This window comes from Labrus bergylta, chromosome 23 (genome assembly GCF_963930695.1).
Source record: "Labrus bergylta chromosome 23, fLabBer1.1, whole genome shotgun sequence".
NCBI classification, from domain to species: domain Eukaryota; kingdom Metazoa; phylum Chordata; class Actinopteri; order Labriformes; family Labridae; genus Labrus; species Labrus bergylta.
The window spans coordinates 15,677,110-15,703,758 of record NC_089217.1 but is presented as its reverse complement, the minus strand read 5'-3'; the positions used below and the strand labels follow the sequence as shown (position 1 = coordinate 15,703,758).

At 41.1% G+C, this 26,649-nt stretch overlaps 2 protein-coding genes across 9 annotated transcripts in view; one reads left to right on the top strand and one right to left on the bottom strand.

The window, feature by feature from the left end:
* The first annotated feature begins 247 nt into the window (after window positions 1-247).
* LOC109997869 (HMG box-containing protein 1) lies at window positions 248-10,061 on the top strand. Of its 4 annotated transcripts, none has more exons than XM_020652507.3 (13): window positions 248-377; window positions 1,284-1,370; window positions 3,295-3,402; window positions 3,486-3,681; window positions 4,590-4,710; window positions 4,951-5,062; window positions 5,216-5,328; window positions 5,627-5,783; window positions 5,867-6,011; window positions 6,114-6,232; window positions 6,885-7,062; window positions 7,144-7,285; window positions 7,419-10,061. In XM_020652507.3, exons 2-13 carry the CDS (start codon window positions 1,298-1,300, stop codon window positions 7,434-7,436), a joined length of 1,482 nt encoding a protein of 493 aa, XP_020508163.1. In that variant the 5' UTR covers window positions 248-377; window positions 1,284-1,297; the 3' UTR covers window positions 7,437-10,061. The 4 variants fall into 4 exon arrangements, with proteins under 4 accessions (XP_020508163.1, XP_020508164.1, XP_029136733.1 ...); XM_029280900.2 differs by lacking the exon at window positions 248-377 and adding an exon at window positions 405-814; XM_020652508.3 differs by lacking the exon at window positions 1,284-1,370 and having other exon boundaries at window positions 333-377.
* The window catches only part of ptprz1b (protein tyrosine phosphatase receptor type Z1b), a 75,627-nt gene continuing 58,880 nt past the window's right edge, over window positions 9,903-26,649 (bottom strand). For 2 of the 5 annotated variants that reach the window (XM_065951030.1, XM_020652501.3), the window contains exons 14-32: window positions 25,221-25,430; window positions 22,320-22,467; window positions 22,129-22,220; window positions 21,942-22,027; window positions 20,254-20,274; window positions 19,044-19,140; window positions 18,872-18,954; window positions 18,614-18,748; window positions 17,311-17,442; window positions 17,022-17,179; window positions 16,771-16,906; window positions 16,538-16,684; window positions 15,768-15,861; window positions 15,180-15,253; window positions 14,475-14,603; window positions 14,235-14,387; window positions 13,989-14,131; window positions 13,761-13,896; window positions 9,903-13,132 (exon numbers count right to left, since the gene is read on the bottom strand). In XM_065951030.1, the coding sequence (XP_065807102.1) occupies window positions 12,989-13,132; window positions 13,761-13,896; window positions 13,989-14,131; window positions 14,235-14,387; window positions 14,475-14,603; window positions 15,180-15,253; window positions 15,768-15,861; window positions 16,538-16,684; window positions 16,771-16,906; window positions 17,022-17,179; window positions 17,311-17,442; window positions 18,614-18,748; window positions 18,872-18,954; window positions 19,044-19,140; window positions 20,254-20,274; window positions 21,942-22,027; window positions 22,129-22,220; window positions 22,320-22,467; window positions 25,221-25,430 (2,318 nt within the window). In that variant the 3' untranslated portion in view covers window positions 9,903-12,988. The remainder of the gene's footprint in view (window positions 13,133-13,760; window positions 13,897-13,988; window positions 14,132-14,234; window positions 14,388-14,474; window positions 14,604-15,179; window positions 15,254-15,767; window positions 15,862-16,537; window positions 16,685-16,770; window positions 16,907-17,021; window positions 17,180-17,310; window positions 17,443-18,613; window positions 18,749-18,871; window positions 18,955-19,043; window positions 19,141-20,253; window positions 20,275-21,941; window positions 22,028-22,128; window positions 22,221-22,319; window positions 22,468-25,220; window positions 25,431-26,649) is intronic. The other 3 variants (XM_065951031.1, XM_065951032.1, XM_065951033.1) reach the window with 3 other exon arrangements.

The window sequence follows — 26,649 nt, the reverse complement described above, 5'->3', positions numbered from 1 at the left end:
GTGGTATTAAAGTGTCTGGAAAGCAGGAGATGGAAATGTTTTCTTTAAAGTTTTAGATTCACAGTTTTCACCTGAAACTACATGTTGTACTAGTTTCCCTGGATGTATGACAATAATGCTGACGGCTATTGGTCGGCTGCTTATATTATCAACATACCTTTTCATACTTCCTCCCCCGTCATCTGTTTTCTAAATGCTGTAACTAACCCACCCAATGTTTATTGTTGTGGTAAAGAAACCGAAGAGAACCCGTCTGCACTGAGCTGACCAATGAGAAGGACAGGAGCTCTTGATGGACATCGGGTCCGGCCAATAGGATCGCTCGACAGGAAGTGTTTATACCAGCCCCCTCATTCCCGTACAAGGCAACTGTTTTGGTGAGTTAAATGAAAGTTCATTGAAATCATTCGAGGCTTTAAAATCGTCGGATTTAAGAACTGATTGGACTATTTGAATGATTTCCGCCTGGACTTGTCACTCGGTGTAAAAAGTGGAGCTGACATCGTGTATTTCTTTGTTGTAGAGACAGTTTCTGTGCTCTCCGCGGACGGCTTCATTGTTGTCGCTCGTTGTTTGTTTCAGTCTTTGCGCAACATATTGCCTCGTCCATTTTTTAAATCACATTTAGTCCCACTTTTACACCCCGAATCTCATTGTTGTCGTCTGTGTGTTTGTTTGTGAAAACACAGAGGATAAGTCTGTTTCGTTTCCGTCGAAGTAACTCCACTATCTGAGCAAAGTAAACGCTTCCTCGTTTGAAGTTTTCTGAAGCTCAACGTAGTTGTCATCGACATCTTTGAATAACGACACCATAGTGAGTCGATGCTGTACGGCAACTTTCTGTGTGGTTACTGATTCTGAAGTGTTTTGTTTAATATGTATTATCGCTGCTCTTCTCAGCATTGAATGAATGGGCTTTTTTCTGCGCATGCGTGCACGATGCCAAAGTTTATAAACAAGAGGGAGTCACATGACGCAAGTATTGTGAAATAGATAAGACTGAACATGTTCTTATCATGTTTACACGAATAATTCAACTTTATGTATGCAATTATATCCACACAGCTCCATTAAAAGACTTTAATATAAACTAGTACGTCCTGTCACAGCAGTGTTAACCCTGTATCACCCTGTGTCTCCTTACAGTATGTCCCCCTACATCCATTTATAGCCTTTACATTACAGCTCAGTGAAGGATTACCTTTCTGTGAATAGTTCCAGATGCTTAGTTTAAAATGACTTGCTGGACTCATGGTGAAAAAGTGAGTACTCTCATGTTTCAGTGACTGTGGACGTGATGGTCTGGGAGGTGGTGACCCCCAAACATCCGAGTGTGGAGGTGGACTCAGAGCCTCAGGGTGAACACACAGGTAATATGACCTGCATACAGTATGACCTGTGAAATGACTGACAATGCACTGATTCGTCGTTGAGGAGATGTGTAAGAACTTCACTTCACACATGAAAGATTCTGGAGAATTCCGATGGCTGAAGTTGAAAACGTTGATAATTAAGGTGTGATAGAGACGTCTTGTCAAGGCAGTTCTGTCAGACCGACACAAAGGCTTTGAAAAGATGATACAAAAGGTCCTTGCTTGGCCTTAGTCACAGCTCCCATTCATAAAGTCAATTCGTAAAAACAAATTAGAAAAACATTCCACTGATAGAAAATACACTCCTTAAATTTGATCGAGTTTATCTCAGTTTTTTCTTTTTTCATATTTGTAAAAATGTTTTTTTTTTAAATTGATTTAATTTTTTTTATTCACAACATGTAGCGCTGGAAGTTTTAGTACTTTTAGATCGAGCTTGAAGACTCACCTGTGTACAGCCTTTCATTAAACTATTTATTTGAATACTTTTCTTTATCGATATGCTAACTCTGCACTGTAGCTACATGTTTCTCACATTTTTTTTTACAACTCTTCGTTTTGTTTGAATGATTTTGAAACGTCCTCTTCTCCTGTGTTCTCCTTCCCTTTGTCGTGATGCTTTAGATGTCGCGCGTGGAGCACTTTGAATCGCCTTGTTGCTGAAATGTTCGTTATACTTTAATAAAGAGAAGTGATCATAGAAATTATTTGACAGTCAGAAAGAAAAGTACTATTAACAAACAATGAAAAGCATAAAGCAAAGGAATGGTCAAACTCTTGTTGATTAGATTTTAATAACTGGAAACAAGTCAAACAAGCAAAGACGGATTGATTCGATGTTGTTCCATCTCGTCCATACTTGGAATATTATTTAAAATGATGAAATATTAGCCTATATATAAAAATCAGCGTTATTTTTATGTTATGAGAAAAAACCTGTCAGATTTTAAAACAATTTGAGGGGTCTCCTGCTTTAAAAAATGCTGTAAAAACAGCTTTTTTTTTGCCGGTAATGTGTATGTGACTTCAGGTGTTCCTGGAGCCAGCCTCTAGTGGACACTCGACGAACTGCAGGATTTGGCACTTCCGCGTTGGCTTCATTTTTAAAGACTGGAGGTTGCTGCTTGGTTGCAACCTGTCAAACATCTGTCAGTCAAACATCTGTCAGTCAAACATCTGTCAGTCAAACATCTGTTAAAACCTGTCAAACATCTGGTATCTGCTCAATACTTTGTTACTCCATGAATGAACTGAAAAATGCTGCACACACTTGAGTCAGGCACCAAATTAAAGAAACTTCCCGTCTTAAGCTTTAAGGTTCACTCCACAACAATGTAAGACGTGTTTTTCCCCGTCATGCCAACCAGAGGAAAGTTATTCTTATTTCACTTCCTTCTATCGCATCCAAGGTCAGACGATACTAAATACTTAACCCACAATGCTTCATGCTTTGCTAAACAAAAATGTTGTAACTGTAGTTTTTCCTCTTAGAAATCTACTAAATACTACCAGAAAAAAGAGGGAATTCTGTAACAGGCATTTCACTTCCAGAGTGATGAGATCGGGGTGTTGATCCGGAGTTGCTCTGAGTTTTGAGCATGCTCTCTGTTGATGATTGGAGAAAAAAGCAACACTACAGCTAGCATAAAGATCAGACAGGTTTTTCAGACTTCCTGGTTGATGGTGAAAGCTTTGCAGCTGTTCTGAAGTCAGAAGATTGCGTGTAAGAATTTGAGAAGTTGCTTGTAATTCACTTCAGTAATCCTAATTTCGGATAATGACATCAACTTTGGAGCTGTTAATCCGTAAAGGCTTTTTTCTTAATCAGGATCTAACCTTAGTCACCATGGTAACCACACTACAAAGGATTTGTGTATGTCTGAATGCTTAATACCGCCTGTTTGTCTGCTCTTACCTCCAGAGGTGATGATGGATGCAGACGGAGACCAATCACATGAACTGCTCTGCTGCGAGGAGAGCCTCTCCTCCTCGCCACGATTCCCCACCAGCGACAGCTACATGGAATACGGTACATGAGACACCAGCATGCTTCAGATTTAAACACAGCAGACGATAACGTCAACACTACATGTTTCTGTTTTCTCCTCCTAGACGACCTCCCTGACCTGCGGGAGGTGCAGGAGGAGGCGGAGCAAACAGCCCCACCTGTCTACCAGGTGGTCGTGGGCGTGTCTCACCTGGATCAAAGTGCACACGGCCAGCTGCCGGACACTCACTGGCTGACACAGCTGGCTCACATCGCCACTGGACCCCAGAGCCCGCTGCTACAGACGTCTCTTCACAGCAGGTTGGTAGGCTTTACATTCCTCCCGACATCATGCACTGAAACAGATATTATGAATGAAAAAGAATCTGAACAAACCAATGTAGCGTAGTATAAATACTGTTCAAATGTGTCTCAGAAACCCTGTTTTTTTAAGATGTATTTTATTGGATCTTATTGGACAGAAGGACAGTGGATAGAGTCGGAAAATGAGGCTAGAGAGAGAGAGAGAGAGAGAGAAAGGGGAATGTCAACCTCTGTGTACACGGAGCTAGCCACTAGGCCACCGGCGCCCTACCATGTCACAAAACTGATTGAATACAAAATAACTCATCAATCAAATAACATTCAAATTCGGAACTTCAAAATGACAAAGCAACAACACAAACCTTTAAATCTCCTGTCAGAAGTTTCCAGCTGGTTATGAAACAGACTGAAGTAAAATATGTCTTTATGTCACCTTCAAAAGCAAACCAGACAATCAGACATTTTGAAAAAAGAAAAACACGCCCATTGGTCCTTTTTTTCATAGTGTCAGGCATTCAAATTTTTTCCAAAAGCGCTGTCCTGGTCCCTTTTTAAAAAAAAAATGTTTTTCTTTATTTTCATCTTGAGGCGTTTTTAAGGCACCCTACACGGACCTTTTGCCTCTCTCCTCTAAAACAGATTCCTCCTGACCTTAACAGACTTCACACTTTTCTAATAGAATTGTGCTCAAACTAGGATCAATATTGGAGATGCTTTTGAAAAATGGAGAGAGGTTAGAACACAGAAAGGTTTACCGACCGATGCAGAGCTGGCTAAACTCCTCTAAACTCTCTCCAATGTTTTAAATCTGGACTGCAGTACCCATTTTAAACACTGGGTGTCATACTTACATATTGCTCCTTTAAAGTCTTGTGTTGCCTCTCATGAGCCTGTGTCTCTTTCAGATCCTCGTCGGTCTACCTCTCCAGCACTAATCTACATTCCTACGCCCGACCTCCCCCCTCTCCTCCCAGCAGCACATCGCCGCCCCCCAGAGGTGACGGCAGGGAGCGTCGACGCAGAAGGGTACAGCTCAAGTTTTCCAAACTCTGCGTTATCATTATGTACATGCAAAGCTCTGAGTCTTTTATGTAAATCTCCTTTCTGAAATGACTCCAGCTCTGTTTCGTATAGCTGTCTCTGCAGGTCAACACTGAGCTGTGCTGCGCTTGTTTGTTTGGCGCTTACAGTCGACTCTGCAGCAGCTGTTTGTTTCCTGTTAATCCCACATGTACCTGACACAGCTGCCACTTCATTTTTTAACAGAAGAGCAGTGAATGTGGTTCTGCAGTGTCAACCAAATCCTCCCTGTCAGACGAAGAAGACATGGGCTGGAGCTTCTCCTGGCCCCCCACAGCCTGGCACTGCTTCCTCAAAGGTAGGTGCAGAGAGATGATGTCATCGCTTTCTGTTTCCTGCCACCTCAAACTGGGTCACCACTTTTTTTTTTTTTTTTATCTACAAGGAATAAGAGTAAAAAGTGAAGTTTTATATAATTTTTGATCACACAGCAGCTATTCTCTTTCTTCAGGCACTCAGCTGCGTTTCCACAGCGGCTCTAATGTGGAGTGGCAGGACGTCGAGGACATGGACTCTGCCGAGGTAGAGGACTCTGGTGATGAGGAGCAGTCCAGATCTCTGAAGGTGCATTATGCAAGAAGCTTAAGGCGGCACTTAGACTGTCAGACTCCTGAGTTCACCGTGTACTTATGTTTGGTCTCCATCTGGAGCGCATTGTGGTTTTTAGTGCACTGAGTCCGGACACTTTGTCAGTTAAGTTTAGTTTAGTTTTTTTTTAAGTTTTTTTTTAAAATCTGTATAATTTATGTTGAGGAAAAACTTTGAAAGTAGGCCGAAAGGTTTTAATCAGAAGTGAACAGAACATTTTAAATACAAAATGAAAAATATACAAATCAACTAAAACCTGTTTGTTTCTTTGCAGAGTTATGGTTCTGAAGGTCTCCAGCTGGTGGAGAACTCAGAGATGGTGGTGTCAGGTCAGGCCGTCCTGCAGCTGACCTTTGACCCCGGTGCATTCGGACAGGCCCCTGTGACCACCCGCTGCCAGCTCGACCACCCGTTCTACGTCAAAAACAAAGGTATGAGTGATGATGAGAAAAACAACAAAACAGTTTTTTTTTTTATCAGCTTTTTTTTTAACGCTCAGGTTACTTTCTATCAGGGTGGTCGTCATTTTACCCAAGCTTGACCGTGGTGCGTCATGGGATACCGTGCTATGAAATGGAAATAGGAGGCGTGTGCCTTCCTCCAGGACACAGAGATGCCAAACAAATCGACAACTCGCTGGTCTTTGACACATTTAAGAGGTAAAATAGAAACATGCTGCTCCAGAAGAAGTACAATTATTTGATAAAAATGTATGAAATTGGTATAAAACAGTACCTTTCTTTATTTTGTGTTTTCTTCAGTTATGATTTCACTCCTCTGGACTCCTCGGCGGTTTATGTGTTGAGCAGTATGGCCAGAAGGCGGCGTACCTCCCAGTCCAGCGGGGGAGCCGTTTCTCCAGAGAGAGACACATCACAAGGTGCTGCACTTCAAGTCTCCTACAAGTTCAGATAAACAGCTGACTTTTCAGTACGTACTGATTTGGCCAAAATGCAGTATGTGAACAAATGTGAGATCAGTACTACATACTGCATATTGCATTTTGGTCATCATTACGTACTTCTAGTACAGTAGGCAGATTCGAGAGTATTGCGCAAAAAGCAAAAAGTTCCTTTAACCAGCATTATTTTTCTGACGGCCAGCAGGGGGCGACTCCACTGGTTGCACAAAGATGTGTGACTGTGTTGGAGTCTTAGGTGAAAATGACTCAGTGAACATTTCCTTGATGAAATAATGGTCTGGATTCATGATGACAGCAAAATCTAAATGTTTAAATGATGGACAGATTAAGGGTTAAATGGTTGTTAAGTTTGATAAACTTTGCAGTATGTGCATGTGATTGAAAAGTTCTGAAAAAAGTTGAAATAAAAGTATAGCTGGAGCAGGAAATTCAAACTGTAGGTCCACAAAGCACTAGATGATGTTGTAGTGGCTACAGCTTCCTTTTATATTCAGTTTATGACAGAAGCATTAAGAACAGGTGTTAGTATTCATAAACACATCATACACAAGCAGGGTTGTAGATGCATCACTTTAAAGTAACCCTTTGAATTTTGGATCTTTTTAAACAGACGCACACAGTCCCAGTCCCTCCCACTCTCCTCGTCAAAAGCCAACCAAAAGCCAGCAAGACAACAAAGCAGGAAGTGCCACGCCCGCTAAGTGCAAGCGGCCAATGAACGCCTTCATGCTGTTTGCCAAGAAGTTCAGGGTGGAGTACACACAGATGTACCCCGGGAAAGACAACAGGTGGGTGTTGTCTACATGTTGTGTGTGTGTGTGTTTCTGTGTTAACAGTGATGTTAAAGGACGAGGGCGTTTGTGTTTCAGAGCGATCAGTGTGCTGCTCGGGGAGCAGTGGAAGAAGATGCGAAGTGAGGAGCGCCGTGTGTTCACCGTGCAGGCCAAAGCCCTCGCAGACGAACAGAAGAGACTCAACCCAGACTGCTGGAAACGCAAACGTACCACCTCTGTGAGCACACACACACACACACACACACACACACACACACACACACACACACACACACACACACACACACACACACACACACTTTACTTAAGTGTTTTTTGCTGCTGTCTAATTCCTAATCCGTGTCCTACAGGGTTGTCAGGGAAACTAAGGCAGCAGAGAAGAAGAGGGCCTGTAGGAGTGCACATAGACAAACACACAAAGGAGCATCCTGTAACCTAAATCTATGCGTCAGTCTTCTCATTATGTAAACATCAGACGTGCCTTGATCTCCTAACTTCTTCTTTAGCAGGACATTAAGGCCACAGTGTACACTCGTGTCTCCTTCCAGGAACAGACATTTTGAACCAAACAAATTGCATTTCATCCATGACGGGATTGATCTCCTCGAGTGATTTTACAATATGTGACATTTAAAAAAAAAAAAAAGAAGAGATTCTGATAGTTTTCAGTTTCTCACCATATGCTTGAAACCGGTGGAAGTTGTGGTGCTGCAGCATTTTAGTTCAAAGTAGATAATGTAGCTATTTTCTCCAAATTATATATTATATAAAGATATATTTACAACATAGTTTTGCCGGTATTTGGCTTGCATTTGCACAGTGTATTGCACAAAACTAGAATATTTAACTTTGCTTTCATGTAATGTTTTGATTTTAAACAAATGTTTTATTTACTTCTTATAAAAATGTGACTTTAATAACTTAAAGGCTCAGTACACGACTTTCTGAACATGAAAATGTAAAAGTATAGTATACACGATAAGTAAAAATATTGTGGAGTAACGGCTTTCTAAAAAGTGTGAAGTTTAACTCCTTCTGGGTTTGTTGTTCTGAGCTCTGTGTTCACAATGAAGGGGCGGAGCTTCTTTCAGCTTGTTAAGAGGCTCAGAGGCTCAAACAAGTTTCATGGTTTTTTTCACGTTAACCTCTCCCTCCCCAACCGTTAGTTCTGCCACCAGATGGTGGAAGAGAGACGGCCCACTGGGGGGCGCTGTGACACCCATCGTCCCTGGAGGTGGTTAAAACATTTAACGTTGCACACTGCCACGCAAGTGATTAGGCTAAAACACTATCCAAACACTGACATTAGAACACCACACAATAGCCCAAACACCCTCATACTATTTTTTTAATTCATTATAAGAAACTACTTCTTTTTTTTTTCACAATAATATGCAATTTTAAACCATTTTCCATTTTTACATGTTTTCAGAAGAAATCTAGCGACCGCATTAACAGTGTCTTGCGATCCCTCAGGGGGTCCCAACCCTCACTTTGGGAACCACTGGTCTAGAAAATCCAACAACAGAAGAAACTTGAAATTGATCGCATTGATTTTTTTTCCCCCTAGATGTTGATCTCTCCGTCTCACAGACACTTACTCATGAAACAGAGCATTAGTTTTATTTTGCAAATCTGCTCTGAAAGTCGCATAGTAAGCCTCAAACAAATGTCCAGCAGATCAGCGGACAAAACCCCATTACTCCTTCTTTAGAAAGTTTTTATTTTGAAAAAAATCGTAAAGAGTCCCTTTAGTTGCTCAAAAAACAAAAACACACTGGTTGAGTTAACTCTTTCATGACAGTAATTAAAATGCAGATTCAAGTAAGAGTATTGTCCCTCGTGACCTTTACTGATTTCACAGCCTTTGTATCAGACGTTATGGTAATTCATATTTAATGTCACAAGTTATATAAAGTCACATGATACAGTATTTTAATGAAAATGCCGTTATATCACACAGAGCAGAATGACATGTCAGCAGAAAATAATTTACTCTAAAAACAAGAATTCAATCAATCTTTATTCGTATAGACAAGACAAACAGAGCAGGTCCACACCGTACTCTTTATTATTTATATATATATATGTATATATATATATATATATATATACATTGATATTATTTGTTTCTTTTTTTTGTCAGTGTGCCATATTAGTTGTTAGGTTGTGTTTTATCTAAGTAAAGAATATTTGTGTAGCAGGCTTTAAGAGGGCTCGTTTTTTCATTCAGATTTACTCAATGTCAACAAAGAAAGTCTGTTTTTGGGGAGCTCTGAGACTTATTTAAACTGCTTGAAAAGGAGGATAGTGTGTGACCTTTAGGCAAAATATCTACCGGCTAAGAGCTGCTAATTCATTCATATTAATAATGTGAGGATGTATTTCTTATTCAGCCATCAACAATTAGTTTAAACAATATAGACAGTTCAAAAAAAGTCAACAGTCATGTTATTATAAAAGACTTGTACCCATGTCTCTGCCTGTAATCTGGTTTTATGTTAAGTGCTGAGTGCCTGGTAATACATTGAATTGATGTGACAGGGATGTGGATCCCAGATGATAAAGTAAAAGCCTCACTGTTTGTGAAGGCTGGATGTTGATCTGCGTCAGGGTTTAAGTGCCTTAGATAAAGTAGCTCCATTCAGTGAAATTAATTGTGAGATGAAGTGAAATGAAACGGACATCCATCCAGGGTGGGCACTCCTATTGTCACTGCATAACGAGGTTTATTATAAATGCACTATATACACTTTATCTTGTGCGACTGCTGCAGTATGGTGAAATGGCAATAATTAAAGTAGTTATATAGAAATAGATTTTTTTTTGGGGGGGGGGGGGGGGGTTTGACTTCAGCTTTGTTAACCTGTTGTGGTCGTGCATTGATTGTTAACTTCTGTTTGTCTTTGCTATAATGTCATGTACAGGTGCATCATGGGAGACAATGCAATATCATGTGTTACACTTTCAATAAAAGCATGATACAAAATCTGTCCACACAGAGTCTGTGTATGTTTAAGACATGAAGAAAGACACGTTAGAGGTAGGTTTAGGTCATAACAAGTACTTTTTAATTGTTTTCTCCTCTCAGAAAAAGAACGTGTTTTTAATCATATACACAGTTTGTTTGACCTGTCGCTATATACACGGCTGGAGATAAAAGGTAGAGACATTTAGCTGCTACTGTCATGAAGATAAAAAGAGATTATAACTATAAACATGATCAATATATCCAGGCTAAAATTATCAAATAGAATCCGCACAGTTATATATGTGTCAATGACTAGAAAATCACTTTTTATAGTAAAATAGAAAATATATAGAAGTACAGTATAAACATACAGTAATTTGGCCTTTTCATGTATTCAGGGCTATTTACACACAAAAGAAAAGAAGGAGTTGATACATGTTACAGTTAGATCTGGATCCATCACAGTCCGGTCAAGTCGCAGCAGCCTCTTTGATTTGTGTCGTTTTGCATCCCCAGAAGAGCAACGGATGCAAAAATGCTACAGAGTGGAGGCAAAGCGGCACAGACAGAAGCGGGCGAGGTTGTTTTTGGAAAGGGATTCAGAGGTTTGTTTTGATCGTGTGTGACGCAAAGAAAGTATTCAAACAGTCAAAGCAAAAGTGACACCAGAGCAGAGGACGTGTGGGGATCCAAAACACACGGCTCACGGCTTCAGAGGAAAAAAAATCCCACAAATAAAAAAAAGTTCAGATGTTTCTCTTTCCACTGATTTGATTCTTTATCTTTAAATTTGCAACATTGTGACATCACACTGTACGTGTACATCTGCACGTTGTGAAAAACTGCTGTCAATGAATATCATTTTCTTGTTCAACGACAAAAATGATTGTGCCCCTTTTTCCAGTCACGTGTAAGGCTGTAAGTGACTCTGATGTTTAATACTCTAAAAATATTGTTTGTTTTTGTGTAATATCACTTTAACTCAAATTGCTTCTTTTTTTTTCTTTTTTTACAAATCATTGGAGTCAGACTGAATTTCCCCCTCTTTGACATTTATATTTGAAGGTAACGAGCGCGACGAGATGTTAAGAAAATAGAAAACAGTCACAGATCATTGTTTTGGCATATTAGTTCGACACAGTCGTACAGTAGTATCAAAACACGTTGTCAGTACTAGAACATGAACTACAGAAGGCACGGGGTAACCAGAGAGCACTGAGCCTGCAGCAGACACATGAAGAGAGAAATTCAAAAGCATGTGAGGCATCAACAGATTTATAATATACATATTATATATATATATGCAAAACTGTATATAAGGGAATGTGGGTTTGAGTCTATAATTCTGTCTTTATGAAAAAACATGAGTTTAGGAGAAAGTCATTTCCTTCATTTCTTTTGTTTGACTTCTAATCTGATCTTTAATTTTATTTACTTTAATGTTTTACTGTCGCCAAATGCATCTTTTTGTTTTAATAAATCTAAAAAAAGTCTGGAAATATGGGGCGCCTGCTGGCCAAGTGGTTTTGTCATGTGTCCCATGTACAGAGACTGTAGTCCTCGTCGCAGCGGCTGTGGGTTCAAATCCGACCTCGGCCCTTTGCTGCATGCCACCCCCTGCTCTCTCCTCACAACATTTCCTGTCTCTCTCTTTACATGTCCTACTGGATAAAATAAAGTCTAAAATGCCCCAAAAATAGGTTTTTGATTGCACTTTCTGGACGCCATGAGCAGAAAACGATCCATACTTTTAATGAGACTGTTTTCATCTGAGTCATTTCTGTTCGACATATTCAGGTCGTAATCTTGGGATATCAATGCTGACTTTTCCAGGATGGCGACTTGATTTCTCAAGATCTACTGAAAGAACGACTGATATGAACTTTTCTTTACAGGAAAAAAACAGCGTTGTAATCCTGAGATAAGATAAAGAAGTCGAGAATCTCGAAGAAAACAACCGAAATGTGTTGATATCACAGGAGAACGGAGTGAAACAAAATGTAAGTATGCATGTCCTCGTAGGACTTCCATAGAAATCACAGCAACAGCTGACTGCTTCCATTATTAAGAAAAAAACTTTTATAAAAAACAATGTTCTCAGATTACATCAGAATTTCTACAAAGTATACAGATGATTTTATTTTGTGTCATTTTCTTTATATTTCAATTAAAGCCCGCTTTTTTTTTTCTGTTGTTTCCCAGTTCATGCTCTGCTGCTTTAGGCTCGATGCTCACCACACACACACACACACACACACACACACACACACACACACACACACACACACACACACACACACACACACACACACACACACACACACACACACACACACACACACACACACACACACACACACACACACACACACACACACACACACACACGCAGCTTGAAAGTGTGTTGGCTGTTATTGGAAAGGCAGTGAAGCTGTTTTGGTACCTCTTTCTTATCATGAAGTTGTTTCTCCTGCCATCAAAGTGGACAGAGTCTAGTAGAACCGTGTATTTATTAAATTTACTGAAATAAGCATTCATTAAAATGTTTTGAAAATGAGGCTCTTTAAATGGATTTTGGTCCTTATCGTCTGCAGCCCTTTTCCAAAAATGACTAACTAATGAGTCAAAGAGAGCTCACACAACATGGCGACATATCACCTGTCATCTCAGAAGCAAGCCATCACTGGTGTGTGTGTGTGTGTGTGTGTGTGTGTGTGTGTGTGTGTGTGTGTGCGTGCATCGGTGTGTGCGTGTTTGTTTATGTGTGTGTGCGTGTGCGTTTGTGTGTGTGCGTTTGTGTGTCTGTGTGTGTGTGTGCGTTTGTGTGTCTGTGTGTGTGTGTGTGTGTGTGTGTGTGTGTGCGTTTGTGTGTGTGTGTGTGTGTGTGTGTGTGTGTGTGCGTTTGTGTGTGTGTGCTGGTAAGAAACCAGCTGGAACATGTTTGTGTGTCTACATGAGGGACTCCAGGCTCTCAGCGATGTTTGTCTGTCCCAGAGGAACGGATCCGTTGGTCTCTGGATTCTGCAGGGCTCGCTGGTCCTCCTGGCTGCTCACCAGACTCAGCACGGCTCGGTACAGGTACTGGTACTGCTCCTGTAGGGACAAAAACAAAACCTCAAGACTTAGACCCGTGTCCACCTAGAGTATTTTCCGGGCAGAAAAGCGCTGGCTGTGCGCTCAGGAGTGTTTGCATGAAGCGTTTGAGCGCTGAGAAGAGAAGCGCTGCATGTCCATCCTGTTTCTATGACAACAGTTTGTTGACAACGGACAACAATGGCCAACAATGCTCCATTAGTTTTTACAGCATGCTTTTTTATTTGAGATGGTTTCTTACCCCAGTAGACACCGAGCAAAGAGGAAGGGAGTATAAGATACGATCCGCAGGAGACTTAAATACAGGGAATATCAAACATTTTGAAAAGAGCGCCCGTGACGTCAACAGCGCCTTTCTGAAAAGTTGAACGTTTTTCAACTTCAGCGCTCGTGGCAGCCACACAAAAGCCGCAGATTGCTTGTAAAAAACCTGCTTTTCATCCAGGCGCCCGCTTGACAACTAAAAAAAAGACGCTGGCGCTGAGAAAAAAACGCTAGGTGGACGCAGAGCCATAACCGTGTTTTATGAATAAGCTGTCGATTTTCTTCTTTGTGTCGTTTCATAGATCTTAAAGAGCTGGCAGAGAAATGGGAGCTTCACAAGGTTTCACTGTGTTTCAGTACTTACGACATCGTTAAAAACCCCGGGCCTCATCAGGTTGGTCATCCGCGCCACCTGGTAGACATCCACAGCTCCGTCCTCCTCAAGCTGACTGGACAGGGTGGTGAGGGCACAGAACAGCCCTGATATAGCACCTCCCAAGCTACGAACACAACCACACACACAAATTGAGCCTCACAAAGAAGAAAAAACTAAGTCAACACAACGAGTGGTCCTGTCTGTTCTTGGACTCACGGATCATGAACGACTGAGGGTCTGTCTGAATGTCTGCTGTGCTCTTTGACGGTGTTGACCAGATCAAAACTGTTCCTGATTGGACTGTCTGGGTTCGGCCAGCAGGGGGCGCTGTATTGTCGCACCTCCAACACATACTCGCTCTAGATACAGGAAGAGAAAAACAGAAAGAAGGAGCAAGATGACACAAGTGTCTTTATCTGTTTGAATAGATAAATGTAAAACTGCATATCTCGTGTGTTTTACCTGAGTAGACTCCACTCTAAAGTCCTGCACCATAAGTCTTTCGTCATTGGACAGGCTCACAAGCTCCTCCCCCCTGTGTGACACAATGAAACCCTCAAAGCTCATTGGCTGGTCTTTTCTGGGCCAGTAAACACAAGCGTCCGCCTCCGCATTCTGAAATAAACAGGAAAACACGTCAGAGTGTGAGTACATGAGGAGTTCTTCAACAAGGATTAGAGAGATGAAGAGTCTGTGTCATACCTGGCAGTGTGCGTCTGGCAGGCGGACGACAGTGTGTGTGTTGTGCTCCCAGATCATCCTCCAGAAATCCGCCACCGTGCTGCTCAGGGGAGTCTGGCTCACGATGAACTCCTTACTGTGATGATGACCCTGAGACGACACCAAGTTGGTTGTTTCAAGATGACATATTAAAACCCCTTTTCCACCTTTTCAAACAGTCCCCTGTGGTCTAAATGAAACATCTGAGCTGTGCTTTGTTCAAAATATAACATGAATCAAGCACCAGAGGAGGTTTGTGAGCCTGTATAAACCAGCTCTCTCAGAATGCTCCGTTTTGGTGTGTGTGTCTCTTTAAATGTAATGAGCCCCCCCCCTGAGTTTTCCTGGTAGACATCACTCCTCTGTAGTGAGAATAAAAATGGCGGACCTACGAAAAAGTTGTTCTAGACTGGGGGTGGAGTCCATGGCTGGAGATACCAGGGGAGTGACATCACAAGGAGAGCAAATTTGAAACGGAGAATTTTCTCTGTGTTGTAAGACTTATGCAGACCACAAACAAAGGACTGGATGGGTTTATTTCACATTTTGTGGGTCAGTAGAAACTCAGGTTACCTAAATATATGTTCAAAAACACTGTGAAAGTGGATTCTTCATAAAATGTCCTCTTTAACTAAAGACCAGTTTCTAATACAACAGTAACAACCACGAGTTGTCCATTTGTCTTACCATGACGTAGGAGGCGTTGATGAACCCCGTGGCGTTTGATTCTGAAGCAGTCAGACACACTCTGGATCTCTCCACTAAAAAAAAGACACAAAGAAACGAGCTAGGAACAAATAACTGGCAAACAGAGACCTAACAACATGATCTATGAGCTTCCTGTCATGTAAAATGTAAACCTAATATTAATAGACTCTTTAAAAGATAAGAGACACAGACTAATCAAATATGACTGAACGTGATTTTAAGTTTTTCTTTTAGCTTTGTATTTTTTTGCAGTTATTTCTGTGTATTTTTACTTATTTAAACACATTCTTCGACTTCCTGTAAACCACTAAATTCAAACTGGCTGACAGCTTAACCCTTCAAGGAATTGTAAAAGCAAAGGGGAAAATAAATGTAAAAAAATAATGGCATAAAATAAGATATTAAATAATATAATACAATAAACATACAAAATAAATGGAAAAATATTTAAAGAGAAATAGAGACAGACTGATGTCCATTTTAGAAATATGAAACTTAAGACTATTGGCGATCTGGCGCCCTGCAGCCGTTTCCTTTCAGCTCAGATATGAAAGCAGCCCTGCTCACCGGGCATCAGCGCTCTGGCTCTGTTCCTCTCCGCGTTGCCGTCTCTCAGAGCCGTGCTGTAGTCTGCGTGCTTCGCCTGCCGCTGACTGATCAACTAAAATACAAACAAAACAGTCAGTTACATTCAAAGCATGAACATGTGGGATGGATGTGATCCAAATGATAAAAAGGAGTTTGGCAAATTCCTGGAAATGTAGAGCCAATGCATACCGTCAAACTTTCTACACTAAACATTTGACTGGAGGGGGCGAGTGTAGCGTAGTGGTTAGTGCGAGCACCACATGTACGGAGGTTATAAAGTGGGCCGCTCGAGTTTGGATTCAACATGTGGCTCCTTTCCCAATATCGTTTCTCTCCCTGATTTCTGATTCTATCCACTGTCCTATCTCTACAATAAAGGCCCAAAATCAAATCTATCACTGGAGTGACGGAGAGACAACGTTGGTTTTCATCATTATTTCATTCTTTATAAACATTTACAGAGTCTCTCCTGTTCCTCATGTTTCCCCGTATTTTCTTCAATAAAAAACAGTGTCCAACTGTTTTCTCTGTGCAGCCGGGGCGATAAGTAAAAGTGACAGGGAGTTGAAAGTAGAAGTAAAAAACAGGAGCTTCACAGCTAAGACAGCTGGATAAATAATGAATCTATATGGTCGTCTTACTGACACAGGCGCTAATATGTCAAACCCTGCAGATACATCCCCTTAGGCGTTACTTTGGGATCGGCATTATTTGATCGACATGGGGGGGAAAAAGGGAACACGCTGTACCTTAAACTGTCTGTCCATACGTGTCCTGCCTGACGGCCCGGGGGTCAGGAGGTCTGACACATAAGTGTGGAGGAGGTCAGACGTCACAGAGGTGTCCCGGCTCAAGACGGCCTCCACCAGAGCATCATGGATGAACACGTACTGCTCCTGCAGGAGAGGGACAGGGCTGAGTGATCCTGAGGATGCACCTATTCTTACATGTTGTAAGTGTGTGTTTGTGTCAGGTCGCTTACCTCTGTTTGAACCAGGAAGTTCCTCTGTGTTCTCACATGTTTAAGAAAACCAAGAACATTCACAGTACCCTGATCCTGGATCTGCTGCAGCATGCTGTCTATCACGATGTAGGTGCCTGTTCTTCCTACTCCGGCACTGTGGCATCACAAGTCAAAAAACGTTTATTCAGTTTAGGGCGTATTTGACATGGTAGCTCTCTTTTTGTCTCCCAAGATTAAAGTGGAATCTGACATACGCACACACAGTTTACCTGCAGTGTACCAGAACAGGCCCGACCTCCTGTGTCCTCGCCTGGGAGGATGCTCTGATGAAGGACAGGACAGGCAGAGTGTATTCTGGGACGCCCATGTCTGGCCACTGGGTGTAGTGGTAATGGAGGACCGTGTGTTCAACTCTCCTCTGAGACGCCTGGAGGAACAAAACAGGTATAAAACAGTGAGCCCTTTTATTTTTGACTTTCATTAAAACAGCATTGTCAGCACAGTTTGTTGATGTATGTGTGTTTGAGAGAGAGCGTTAAGGGTTTGTGTGTTAAGAACCTTGTTTGAGGTATCTCGGACAGTGAACGTCCGCATCGTGTAGTAAGCCAGGGTCTTGCTGCTTTTCAGGGTCACCTGGTATTGACCGTATTCCTCTTGGTTCTCATCGGGCCAGTACTGATCACATTTCGTCTGCAGAAAGACGAACAATGTACAACTTGATGGAATGGAGTACTGCAACAGAAGCGATCGATCCAAACCAGAGGATGGCAAACATCTAAACCTCTGGTGTCCTGAAAAAGTCATAGCCTATCCTTCTGGTTTATGAGAGGATCATATTTAAATAAATTAAAAAACAAGAATCATAGTTATAGTGCTTTAAAGGAGGTAAATATTCAGTTTCAGTTTAGGCAAAATAGTCAAAAAACATTCTTATAACAAATTAAAGTCAATTAAAAGCAATGAATAAACTGTGAGGCGGCAAAGTCATAATCGTTTGTCTTGGTCAGCTGTCCTGGTTTTCTCGGGCAGATATTCCAGGACTTTTGGGGCCCTAAGTGTAAATGGGCTTTTCCTTCACATGTACTTGTGATGTCATCGCGTCTCACAGCCCTAATCAGTCGTGCACAGCTGAAAAGCTCTGATAAACCCATCGTACTTTGCCTTGCCCAGCAACCAACGGCAGACTGACACAGTGACAAGCTTGTGAACATACAGGAGCAGTGAGTGACTGAAAGTCCGACATTTCCCTCAGGAGTAAATGTATATAAAGCTTACATTGGTCAGGCTGCGAGAAACACAGCACACATTGAATGCTGCTGTTTGCGACGCCTCTTCACCACTTTAAGATTTTGTTCACAGCTAATGTTGCTTTAAAAACTACAGAGCAGTAAAATCAACACATTTTGTCAAACATTATATAATCAGCTTCAATTGTTTTTCAACGCTTGTCAGAAAAAGTATTCAAAAATCTACAATCTAGGAGTTTAAATTTGCTTTTTTATTCAAACATTACCGTACTTTATTTTCTAAAGCTGCCCCTCCATTTGCAGCTTTTACTTTTTTGGAAGATAACATTCACTTTAAGTTACATTTCAGCATCTTATTTAGGAGTAAATCAAGGCTAGCAAGGTAGATGTCATGAAATACAAAATTTTGATTTATACAAAACATTTACAAGTTCCTCAGGCGTCTCAGGATTAGACGTCTCAGGCTTTGCTCTTTCAATGCGACACTGAAAGATAACGATGTACACACACACACACACACACACGATAAGATGTGAAAGTGTGAGGTCAGATGAAAGGTCACTCATCTCTGTGACAGAACGTGTGTTTGTGTTAGAAGTAGAGGGTCCTCTTACCCGTCCCTTCTCTTTGAGGTTTGTGATCATGACGATGACTCCGACATTCTGCTGCCAGATCATCCTCCAGAAGTCTTCCCTGCCCGCTCGGAGAGGCCCCTGAGCTGCGATGTACGCCCTTGTTCGCTCATAACCCTGTAGAGAAGGAAAAACATGAATTAACTAGAAAGTGCTGAATGCAAAGTCAAGTAGACAACGTTGTGATATTTCAGGATGCTGTGTCAGCCTTCCTTCTAGCATGCATGAGACCACACTTACATCCACAAAGTTGGCGTTGATGTAATCTCCAGATTTCCCGTCTCTGTCCAAACTGTTGCAGAGTTTGACTCGACTGTGGTCATCTGAAAGTAATAAAGGACGATCAGTTTCATCACTGCTGACGATGACATTTTAAAAAACAAAAGTTCAATGAGGCTGAACAGTGACGTACAGGCCAGTATGTTGATGTATCTGTTCTTGCTTTTATTGTCAGGGTGATTGGAGCTGTCGGTAGTGATGCCCATGTCCACCGTGCACGCCTGCACCTCCTGAGAAATGACAAAAAAAAACACACACACAAACAGGACGGAGGTTAGTTGTGAGAGGAAGCTGAAGATACTAAATGTGGTACAATGTGGTTTTTCTTTTAGACAAGTAGCTATTTATTTATTTATTATGACAACTGACTTAAATAAAACACTAACTCTTACAGTGAAGAGGTAAAGAAGGTTTGTGTATTGAGGAGAAAATCAATGAGAGAAACACAAGAAGAAGCCCAACATGCATTATATTCATTCCTGATCTGTAGTGTTGTAGTTCTCTAAATCGGTCTGGGTCTCAAGACCACTTTTTGAAGGTCTTGTCTCGCAATCAAAAGCATTTTTACTCGGTCTTGTTTCGGTCTCAGACTGGGCGGACTCTGGATTATAAATCAAGACCAACACTGAGAGGCTATTTTTCAAGTCATTACCGTGAAGGAAAACGCCTCTTTCTAAAAGAACAAATGACTTCAATTCATTTATAAGTCATTTTTCCCCCAGTTACAGCCCCAACCTTCCCAGTGTTACGGTTTAAGTGAATGACACGCCACCTGCACACAAGATGATGATTTTTCAGTGACATTAATGGTCTTGGTCTTGACTCAGTCTGCAGTAGATCCCTAAATGTCTCAGTCTGGTCTCGGGTATGTCTTGGTCTTGACTACAACACTACTGATCTGTTAACTCAAAAACACACATGTTCCCAGGCAGCTTCACAAATAACATAGTCATAAATAATATATTTGATCAATGAACTCTGCAGGCAAGTGATACTTCTGTAAGTGAGCGGTGTCAATGTTAGAAAACTGTCGTACAGAATAAGTGAAATATTAAAAAGGCTCTTGCTGTGGTGGAACTGAAAGGGTTCTTTGCTCCAATTCATTTTGAAAATGTGTCTCAGGTCTGACAACGACAATTCCTAATCATATAACCAAAAGCCTCTTTGTGATAACAAAAGGAAAATGAAACTTGGTGAATCACGTTATATCACTCTAAAATACTGGTGATGTCGTCTAAAAACAGACAACGGGGAAGAAAATAAATGTTGTTTTGATTTGTGGAGAAGGATAAAGGAGCCACCTCGGAAACTGCAGAAGAGAGGTGATAACGTAGGTGTCTTACCTCGTAGGATTCTTTGACAATCTAATGGAGGGTGGTGAGGATGCAGAAAGCACGACGATGGTGGTGGAGGTGGTAAAAGGAGAGTCGGAGGGGGGGCAAGATGACAGACACAGAGACACAGACAGACACACACACAGACACACAGACACAGACAGACAGACAGACAGACAGACAGACAGACAGACAGACAGACAGACAGACAGACAGGGAGTCAGTGCAGGTACAGGAACATGGGGTTCAGATACACACAGAGAGGCAATGCTAACTGGGAAATACAAAGATGTTCCCTTTGAGCCATGTCTGCCAAACCTAATACTGAACACTGTGACATATCAAAGCATCTTTTTGATTGTGCAAACACTGTTTACTCCCTCAGCTTAGCTTTTTACATGGATGTTAAATTTGCGCTGTGGCTTTAAAAACTGTGACAAAATAGGCTTTCACCTCGATGGGAGAAGTATCCGTCTGTTAATCCTGTCTGTGTGTCTTACTCAGAGGGTTCATGCTCGGAAACACGGGTGACTAATGTCATGCAAATGTATGTAGTTGTTGAGACTAATGCACAAGCTGTTTTCAAGTACACAACGACATTCAGACATGTTCAGAACTCCTGAGAGGAAAAAGAAAATCTTGGGATTCATTCACTAGGTCTGATCTATAAAGTTTTCTCTCCGGTGTTTATGACTTAAGACAAGTGAAAGAAACGTTTTTTTCAAGCTTGTTTTTTTTTTTAAGTTGTTTGATTCATTTTTTGTGTCTTATATGTGAAACAGAAGGTTTTTTCTGGTGGAAATTCAAAGATTCTTGGACTATTTATTTTATTGGTTAAAATTGGAAAATGCAAAGATGTTAAGTTCCTTCTTTTGTAAAAAAACAAACAAAAAAAAAAACAACAAAGGTTTAGAAAAATGTGGTATTTAGAAGAGGACGTTTTGTTTTGCTTACGCGTTCTATTTTTGGTAGTTCTCATTAAAAAATAAATGTTCAGCCAAAGGAAAGACATGACTGTTTGTGTGGACTGTACAGAGAAATATAAATATTCTCACCTGGAAGAAAACCTTACACAGTTAATCACTTCAACCTCTTCAGCATCAGCTTGATTGACCATGTATGCTCACACACACACACACACAAGGAATTTTTCTTCAGTCACTGTGCTCTCAACATCAAATATAAACATATTGTAAGAAAAAAGACTAATATATACAAGGCTAAATAAGATTATAGTGCAGTGGTGAGTAGTGCACTCTTGCAGTCGAAATGAAAATGACGACTACTAACACACAAAATAAGCCTGATTTATCAAAGTCAAACACACAGGAGAACACGATTAAAATCTAGAAAACAGAACTCCAGAATGTGTGTTTACATTTCACTCTCATACATACAGTACGTCCATCCCCAGATGAAACATGTTTAACACAAAGATGAAGATTTTACACTAAGTGAAATTGTTATATCGTATTAAATTTGAAGTCCTGTCTTCTGTTTGAGTGTTGGAGTCTGCTGTTACTTGTGAGAAACGTCTTCCTAACGAGCATGATGTTAATAAAGATATGGAAGAGCATTAGGAGCGAATGAGGTACTGTCTGCTTTTATGCAGGATTTATTTTATGTCTTCTATACTTTGCAGACCTTTTTTTTTTTCTTTTTCTTTTTAAATCTACATCATGATCCACTTCACCCACCTCAAACTCCTTGGAGAACGTGTTGGTGGAGTGCAGCTCCATGACATGTTTCACAAACTGTTTCACTGTCAGCGGCTCGTGACCGTCTGCAACCAAAGAGCAAACATTTACATTTTTGCATTACAATTCAGTCGTTTTTTATGTATCACAACTGTTAAAAAGTCCAGTGTGTATGTGTGTGTGTTACCTGTGGCCAGCAGCAGGGGTGTAGACGGAACAGATATGACTTTAGGTGATGCGGTGTCGTCAGGGTAGAAATTGGCTGCCTGGAAACAGTTTCTGCAACACAAACAGACCAATCTCTAAGTACACAAGTAATACTGATCCTGGCAGGTTTTTACCGTGTGTGTGTATATATGTCTGTGTGTGTGTGTGTACCTCCAGTAGATGAGTATGCCCACCAGTACCAGCAGACAGAGGATGGTGAGAGTGGAGACGACAGCCAGAGGAACGACCGTCCTCTTCTCTCTCTCCACACCTCCCACCAGTCCGACCCGAGACTCGTGGCTGCTGTTGCTGCTCCCTGCTAGAAAGGAGAGGCAACAACTTTATTATTATGTATTTGTATTACTTATAAGTACAACCTGTGATTCATTTAGATAATTCAATTAGAATAAACACTTTTCTTTTAACTAAATAGTATTGTATAGAACTCCTGACTTGTTTTGAATTCAGCTTAATCTACATTTTTAAAACAGCGGTTGATAAGTCCGTATCGAACTGATTCTCAAAACTACTACAGAGAACTTGGCAGAGAAGATTTGGCAAGTTTTTCATGGGCTCAACCCACATACTCAGCTCTGCTGCTCATCCCACAAACGCATGTTCCTTACAAATGTGGCACCATTTAAAAGTGAAATAAAGAGGCTTTCCAACGGTATAAGATTTATTGCTGAAAAGCATTGTTGCAACAAAGAAATAATCTACCAAACACATATTTCCTTACTTTTTGTGCAATGTTTATAAATAGGAAAGTGTATGCATGGAAAACTTGTTATGGCTGAACACATTCTGCCACACAGAGGCAGAGCACTGAGTAACATTTACCTGATGTTTGCTCCTCCGTGGGACTTCTTGCACCATCAAACAAAAACCCGTCCCCGATTAAGACCTGCTGCAAACCCTCTTCAATCAAAGCTCTTTTAATACCCTCCCTACCATCCCCTTCAATAAATGTTTCACTCCTAACACCTCCAGGTCCGTCACCATCCCCATCTCTATCTCTATCCTGGTAAACCTGTGTAAGTTTATCTTGATTGTCAGGAAACTGGAGTCCATCCCTTTCTTCAGATACAGCTGTTTTGTTACTATCCTTCACTCCATGACCAGTGACACAACGTTCATTTTTACCTACAGACTTCTGACTTATATCATCTTCCCTGACCTCATGGTCTTTTCCATCTTCTGCTCCATCTCCACCACCCTCTCTAGGAGGACCTCTTGCCTCCTCTGGCCAGAGAAAAAACCTTGAATTTAACTCTGTTTCATTCACACTGCTCGTCTCAGTATACAACGTATTTTCTGCAACAATCTCAACTTCAGTTTCTCTCTCTTTCTCTCCCAGCATGCCCCAGCCTGCTGTGCCACTGAACTGTCTGACTCTCTCATCTTTTTCACCGTCAACTTTGCTCACTCTTTGACTACGCATGTCGAATACTTCTTTTTTCTCTTCTTCTTCCACCTTGCCATTTAGCTCGCTTTCATCCCCCTCAGTTTCTTCTTCCAACACAGTTGTTTGACTGCTCTGTATTTTGTGTCCTGATCTTTGTGTGCCATAATCGTTTTCACTATCAGTCCTGACTTTTGATTCGCCCTTTGTCCCTGTTTGATCCCCTGTGAAGCTGACAGCTGAGTTTGCTATAGTAGGAGGGTCAGACTTGGCTGCAGTGATTGCATCGAAATCCTCACTGAGCTTGTTGCTACAAAAGCCAGAGCCTGATCCACTCCCATCTGCTGACATGTCAGTGTTGGATGCTTCTGCATTAGACGGAACAGACAAAGTCAGACTTTTAGAATCAAAGAAAGATAAGACGCTGTGTCTGTCCATCTTGGATTCCTTTTTAGTTTCAGGACTTTGCAAGATGCTGACATCATCTTGTATCCGATTATAAAGACTGTGATAAGTGCTCGGGTTATTCTCTTCAGCTCTGTTTGCTTTGGCTGAGTTGATGGTGCTTGAGTCATAATCAGGCAGCAGAGAAAGGGGATGTGAAGTGATTAAATGATCCTGAGAATCCAAAGCTCTAGAGGTCTGAGGGTGTTTTGAATCCATCTTCAGACTGACAATAGCTTGCTCTGCAGAGGGTTTGTGATTAGAATGAAAGAAAACACTGCTTGTTGCATCTTCAGCCAGGGCAGCAGAAGGATGGAAACTAACGGTGTATTCATTAAAAGGGTGGATTGGTTGAGGAGTGACACTGAATAAATCTCCATTAGCAGTGGGTCCTCCCTCTGGGATAGAGACTGCAGGTTTGGCAGGGTGGGCGATCACTCCACCAGCAGAGTTTGTTAAGCCAGGGGACAGATTGATGCGCGAGTCTTCAACCTTGGGAGTGGGAGTGTTTGCTGCAAGAAGAGTCACAAAGTAAAAGTCTCAAAGGAAACGTTTCTTATTTCAAGGAAGATGGAAGAAAAGGTAGTAATGAATCTTCCCAGAAAGTTGCGCATAGCAAAGTCTCTGATTCAGCAGAGGAAGAGCTTTCAGCTGTCATTATAACAAAGAATGCAAAAGGAGAGAGTTATTGTGCGAGTTCCAGATGAATCAACTTGGGCAAATCAAACAGGTGAGGCACCCTCATGATTAAAATGAAAACTGCATTCTGTAAGAAGCCATGGAGAAAACAACCACCAGAGGGCAGCGTTGAGCCACAGAAGAAAAGCTGCCCCATTTGAGGAGTCTCATAAGTGGATGAGAAGCACACAGACTGAGTGGATTCAAGTTGATATTGAAGAGCAACTACAGTATGACCTCATGTGGAGTCCAAATATGCTGCAAGATTTCTGTAGCATATTTAATTTCTCAGCCTGTTCAGAGAGAAATGCAGCCACTGAGTTTCACTCTAAATACAATCAAAGCCAGCAGCTTTTTCTTTCCAACCATCGTCACCACCACCATCAGCGTTGCCTACATCGTGCCACTACGCGACATGCTACAGAAATCATGGAGCACAGAAATGATGAGCCAAACAAAGGAAAAGTCTAACCTTCAAAATTGAAGCCAATGTATTAATAAAAGCAGTTTTTTAGCATGTTTTTCTTAATATGGGTGTCTCATCTTACTGTTAAACATGGGCTGCGTCGTGTGCATCAGCACTTTGAGCAGAGACGAGGTGGTGAACGTTTTGTAGACCGACTCTGCGAGCGTGTTGCTGGCGGTGGCCGTCCTCACTGTGATCCAGATGGAAGAAGAAGAGGAAGTGATGGTTTCCGGTGGAGGCTTGTTCACAGGCTCAGTGCTGTCTTCGGAGGAGACTCTATCCATATCATTACCTGTGGGACAGGAAAGTAATGATTCGACACGGCACCTGTTGAGCCACAACATGACGCTGCCTAACTCTACATGATGCAACATGTCCTGACATACCATGACGTGATCATTTCTCATGAAGACTTGAGGAGATATAAAGTGAATAAAATGACTGATGATCCAACACGCCATGATGTAACATGAGAGAGGATGTCATGAGAAGTAATTCACCTGTACTCTTAATTATGAGCATTATGATTACTTCTCTGTTACTTTTTCATATACTATAATAACACTTTTTTATCATTGCTTTTATAAGCATAACATCGGCCGATATTAGCATATCCAGTGACTATCGGTATCGGCTCATCTTATCGCAGATTTGCGCCGATATTAATCGATTTATTCAACAGTCAAATAGCATTTAATTTGATTTTCATTGTATTAAACTAACAGTTCTCTTTCACCAGCAGAGGGCGTTATATGGATTACACCAAGCGTCTTCTCTCTCCAGAGTGTCAAGCTCTGATGGACGTAGATGCGCAGTTACTTTCCAGTTGAGTGAACATCTTGTCTTCGTTATACTGTATATCTTTTCCACAAGTGTTTGATAAATATGTATATCTAAATGTTTCTATCTCCAAAGTTAGAGCATGGATCTAAGAAAGATATCGGCCGACTTCTTGGTATCAGATTTATCATCGTCTAATATCGTTATCGGCACCAAAAATCCCACATCGGTCGGCCCTCATATCGAGACACATCTCAGTTTAAATGAATGAATGAATGTATTTTTTGTCATCGTGTGATGCATACAAACACACCAACAGACTCACAAATGGCAGATCCAGAACACCTCACTTTCAAATGAAACTAAAAAAGTGTTTTTATTATTTAATGAAAAAAGAAAAGAAAATATATAATTTTTTGTATTTTTAAGATTTGGATGTATTAATAAAAATGTCTTAAATTACTGAGTTAACATGAATCAAATAAATCAGATGAAATACAGTTACAATTAGCAAACATCCAAAGTGAACAAGCATTTAAGATCCATTTGTGAGGAGTCACAGTAGGCAGCTGTAGCAGTGTCTTCTGCTGCTCCTATTTTAAACATTTATGAGCTTAAATTCCTCCCTGGCACTGCATGAAGAGCTGCAGTGGCAGTCCGCAACCCGAGGTGTTTTCTGATAAACAAGAGTGCAAAGAAAAAAAAAGAGAGAGCTCTCTTCCAATCATGTC